Genomic DNA, 4,975 nt, shown 5'->3' with positions numbered 1-4,975 from the left:
AAAAAAAAAAAAAAAAAAAAAAAAAAACAGAGATACCATCCATTTGATAAAAGAACGAATCCATCACGTGTACGTTCGCGGGACGTGTTACATCAGGATTCAATCCGATGGCAACATTTATCGATGTTCCAAGATTTCTCCTTTCTTTCCACTCTTAACCATCGATTAATCACTCGATCCTGCACACATGTACATGTACACCTTCATAAACATAACGACCCTAAAAAGCACATCAATATAAACTTTTTCCAACTGTTTTACTCGAATACAAAGCATAAAAAAAAAAAAAGAAAAAAAACAGCTTAATTACGCCAAGTGCTCGAACGTTCACGCCCATCCATTTCCCCTAACGTTAACAACAAACAGTTCCAAGCCGAGACACGCGAGAGCGGTTAAAAAAAAATTCTCTCCCCTCCTAAAAAGTTAAACGAAATCGCACCATAAAGATAATTCTTCGCGCGAAGATATGCTCGTATACCATAATTGGCCGCGTTATGACATTTCTCCGGGCTAATTAAAGCCGGCGGATCCGCGAAACGAGACGCGTCACGAGGCGCACCTCGCGGCCTGATTAAACCGTTAATAAGCAACAACCACGCGACCGAAATTATAACAAGCTCGTTTGCTTGATAGGTCGTCACACAGTTAGACAGCTCGCGTTAATGCTCTTTCTCCGACGTTAACGCGTCACGTTCGAATCGAAGCGGGGAGGGGGGAGAGATAGAGGGAACGCGATGGAAAGAAAGAGAGAGAGGGGAGGAACGGTTCTGATCGGGCGAGACAGAGATGGGCGGATGCACAAGTCCACCACGTGCATGGATCGCGCGGCACTGTGCGGCGAAATACAACGTGCAGAGTAGGGGTTGCATGATTATCGACCCCTAGCTACCCTAGCTTTTGTAGCAGGGATGCAGCTGCCCCTTTCACCCCGCCCTAAAACGTTGGGTTTCTCGTCGGCGAACTTCAGCCTTCGAGCGGCTAGAGGAGTGGAGTGGTTCTCATGCGAGCCACGCTGTTCAACGACGCTGGTTAGAGAAAAGGGGGTGGAAAAAGAGTAGGTAGTGCGTTCAGGCAAATTCTTATTGTTTCCGGGGATGAAGATGAAGATGATGGCTTTACGGAGCGGTCTCTTGTGAAAGTGTGTGATTTAGAGATGTGAAAATTTGAATAAATAATTAGGTTGGTTTTTTTTTTTTTGGTAAATTTTGAATTTTATTATACGTATTAATAATTTGATTGGAATAAAGATGGTGGAATTATTTAATTTTCGATAAAGATGTAAATTATGAATAAATAAATAATTTAAGAATTACATTATTTATAATAAGTAAATAAATAATTTAACAATCATATTATTTTGAATTAAAGAAGACTGGAATAAGGGTGTAAAGAGAAGAGGTAATAATTGGAAGATTGTATTTACTAAGAGCACAGTTAGCGAAAGCGACCGGAGAAACTGTTAACTGTTACTTATTAGGAGATACATTTAATTATACCGGGAATCCAGTATTAAAGGAATGGGATTAACAATTACACAACTCCTTGTTATCATTGGTACCGGTCCACGAGGATTGCGCAACGGTAATTTGTTTGGAAAACGTGAACTCTCCGCGAGGCGAACGATTAAACAAGTTCCACTAGACGAAATCAAAGCGATCGTTTTATGTAACGGGTTTCTAGTTACGGGCTTCCCTTCCCGTGAAACGGCGAGATTGAGAAACACTGAGATAATAAAATCGCGCCGATTCGGGTGAAACCAAGGTAGCCGACCTTGGCAATTGCAGCGTTACATCGATATTTTATTTTTGGACCCGCCACATCGAATATCGTTCAAGACAATAGCGAGCGCAAACGAACGTTTCTCGCGTTTTTTCTACGCCCTACGTCGTTGTACCGTGCTCACCGATCCTCGTCGGTGCATTGTTCCTTTTGGATCCGTTAACTTTTTACTTGTAATAAATGATAAAAGGATTAAAAGAAATGGATATAAAGTTGGGTTTTGAGTCAATAGAGTTTTGAACAAAGAGGCTTGATTATGAATTCATTTGTGTCTCGACATTTTTATTATTTGAAAAAAATCATAAAAGATAGCACTTTTCTTCCCTTAATAGACAAGCACAAAATAACGCCTTGGATCGATAATACGTTATTGCTAGTATTTTTAGAAATTTAATTATACAGAGATTTTTCGGTATATATCACAAGGACATCAACATCGTTCTCCAAGGATTTTTAACCACACACGAGAAAACAACCCTTTACGATCCCTGGAGGACAAAAAACGCATGACTGAATCGAATCAAGGACAGACATATCACGAAACGCTCCCCATTTTAACTCCCCTGACTTCAACGCCCAATTCTTTTTCTATATGTCTCGTGAAATTGCGCATGCAAATAACATACATTACTAATTATATATAATCATGAAAATTCGTCCATATTTCAATCTTTGGATTGCATGACACGTTGAAGAGAAATTTTTCAGAAAAAATTGATCGATAAATGACTGGTTCACAATTTCTTAATAACCGTACATTAATAATTGTATATCGCTATAAAAATTTGTCAATATTCCAATCTTTGAATTGTCTGACGTATTAAAGAGAAATTTTTCAGAAAAAATTGATCGACAAGTGGCTGGATAAAGATTTATCGAATAGCTATACAAATAGCATATGTTAGTAATTGTATATCGCCATGAAAATTTGTCAATATTCCAGTCTTTGGATATGAGAGAAATTTTGAAGGGAAATTTTTCAGAAAAAATTGATGACTAAATGATTGGCTCATTCATTTTAGTAAAACGTAATTCCCTATGCAAATCAGCCACGATCGACTGTTCGAGATCACATCACCACGCCTCTGGAAAACGTCTGAAAATAGACGAACGTGTGTGTAAACGTAGAACACCAAGGTCCGCCCGCTGGGATCTCGAGTTAGAATAACAATCGGTCTCGAATGAAATGCTGACTCACGGAACGCGTATCGAGTTATTAAGCGGCTAACCGATCGATAGACAGATGACACGCGACGAGCGGCGAAAGATTTTGCAAAACAAATCGGACAACGGCAGGTAGAACGCGTGATGAGTAAACGAGACGAAGCCGCAAAGGTCGCCGAGTCAGCGAGAAAACGTCTGGAAATCGGTAACGCGACCGCTACCGTTTGTAATCATATGTCTTGTCTGGATTCGCTACAGTGTGGTAAATATATATCGTGATATGCGTTTCACACGATACCCGACGTTGAAACGAACGACTGGTTTCTTTGAATCGACACGGTGGTGTTGCGTTGCGCCGACATCACGAATCAAAGCGTAGCTTGCGGTTATAGCCGTCGCCGCCTCGATAAATATCGAGTAGTTTTAAATTTGCTTAACGATTTTCTTGATCGATGCGAATTATGGCGCGTTGACGCCAATTTCGATCATTTTTCGATGATTTCGATGTTTTGAGAGACTATTTTTTTAATTATTAAATATTTTTTAATTAGGAAAAAGAATTACTCATAATTTAATAAGAGATGACTTGAATAATGACTCGAGAAATTTGAGAAAACGGTTAAAGAATTCAATGGAGACTTAAATGGAAAAGACGAGAGTGATGAAATTCATCATGACGCTTCTTGGTGGTGGGCCCTCGCGAGAATCGATCGACCTTGACGCGAAAACCTTTAATATCGCGGAGTTCTGCTCAACGTTTTCACTGGTATATTCTTAATTCTTTATTAACGAAGAAAATACTCGCACTTTTGTACAAACTTATTCTAATTGTAACGACCTGTAATTTAAGATTTACGGAAAGTGCCCGAGAAGAAGAAATCTTGATCAACAGTTTTGGGGTGTTAAATTATACGTTTGAAACAGGTAACTCGCAATCATTCATACATGTATAATTTCGACGTAACGCGATATGAAAGATACGCGAATGCATTAGTAAGTGACGTGTACACTCTCGCCACGTTTGACACTTAACCTTTTAGTTGCATGTGTATAACGCGAAGTAAATAAAAACAACCACTTACCATAGTCCAGCGATTGTTGTTGCTGCGGTGCGTATTGCGACGTATTATTGGCCGGTGTGACTCTGAACCGCTCCATTTCTCTTTATTTTACCACCACGAAAAAAAAAACACCAAAAGAGGAATACACAACTTTCTTTTCACACTCTTAAGTTGCTCAATCCGCGCACCGTTTTATTCTCTTTGAACACGAACCGCGCGATAAATTAGCCGGGGATGTTGGTTAACAACGAAACACCCGCACTTTCGTTTACGACGATTAGCGAATCCGTTCTCCATTCGCCGGTGCGATATTACTGGCTTCTGCCGGCCGTGCTATGACTGTGTACCACTGACAACACACCACAAGGGAATAGAGAGACAGGCAGGCAGGAAAGCGAGCAACAGAGACGACGAAAGAAACCGAGAACGAGGGGAGGGAGAACGTAGCAACTACGAATGATCGTGGAAAGGAAAGAAAGAGAAGTGACGGAAAACGAGAGTGGCGTTCGTTCGTGTTTCCCTATCGGTTGTCTTTATCGCACCAAAGGTTGTGTGTATCTGTATATATGTACACACAGCCGCGCCTCTCGTCTCGTGCCTCGCACGTTTCGTCCAGCCGCTCGGTGCCGAATCCCAGCCGAGCGCGTGCTGTACACGATAACGCCGCGTATGATCGCGCTTCAACTCGCGAACGGAGGAGTATGTGTATAAGGATATAGTATATCGATGTTTAGTATAGGCCCACGCGTACGTAAGAGCACGCCTCTTCTTTGCCTTCCTTTCTCTCCCTCTCTCTCTCTTTCTCTCTCTCTTTCTCCAATTCCGCGTGAATAACGAACGCGCTGCGTTTGGAATACCGTCTGCGCTCACTACGCTGACACAAGGCCTACTCGTGGCTTCGGCCTGATCGGTGTTTTATATATATATATATATGTGTGTATGTGTATATATACTTGCGCGTATGTGTATGC

At 41.1% G+C, this 4,975-nt stretch overlaps 1 protein-coding gene across 4 annotated transcripts in view; it reads right to left on the bottom strand.

Annotated features, from left to right (window-relative positions):
• LOC102674871 (solute carrier family 12 member 6) overlaps positions 1–4,894 on the bottom strand; it is a 146,675-nt gene extending 141,781 nt beyond the window's left edge. For 2 of the 4 annotated variants that reach the window (XM_006613666.2, XM_006613667.2), the window contains exon 1: positions 4,026–4,893. In XM_006613666.2, coding sequence (XP_006613729.1) covers positions 4,026–4,101 — 76 coding nt within the window. In that variant the 5' untranslated portion in view covers positions 4,102–4,893. Of the gene's footprint in view, positions 1–4,025 lie in introns of all 4 variants that reach the window. The other 2 variants (XM_006613664.2, XM_006613665.2) reach the window with 2 other exon arrangements.
• Positions 4,895–4,975: the final 81 nt, after the last annotated feature.

The sequence above is a fragment of the Apis dorsata genome, unplaced genomic scaffold, assembly GCF_000469605.1.
Source record: "Apis dorsata unplaced genomic scaffold, Apis dorsata 1.3 scaffold_161, whole genome shotgun sequence".
Lineage (NCBI taxonomy): Eukaryota > Metazoa > Arthropoda > Insecta > Hymenoptera > Apidae > Apis > Apis dorsata.
The sequence above is the reverse complement of the archived record's forward strand: the minus strand, read 5'-3'. Positions and strand labels throughout refer to the sequence as shown.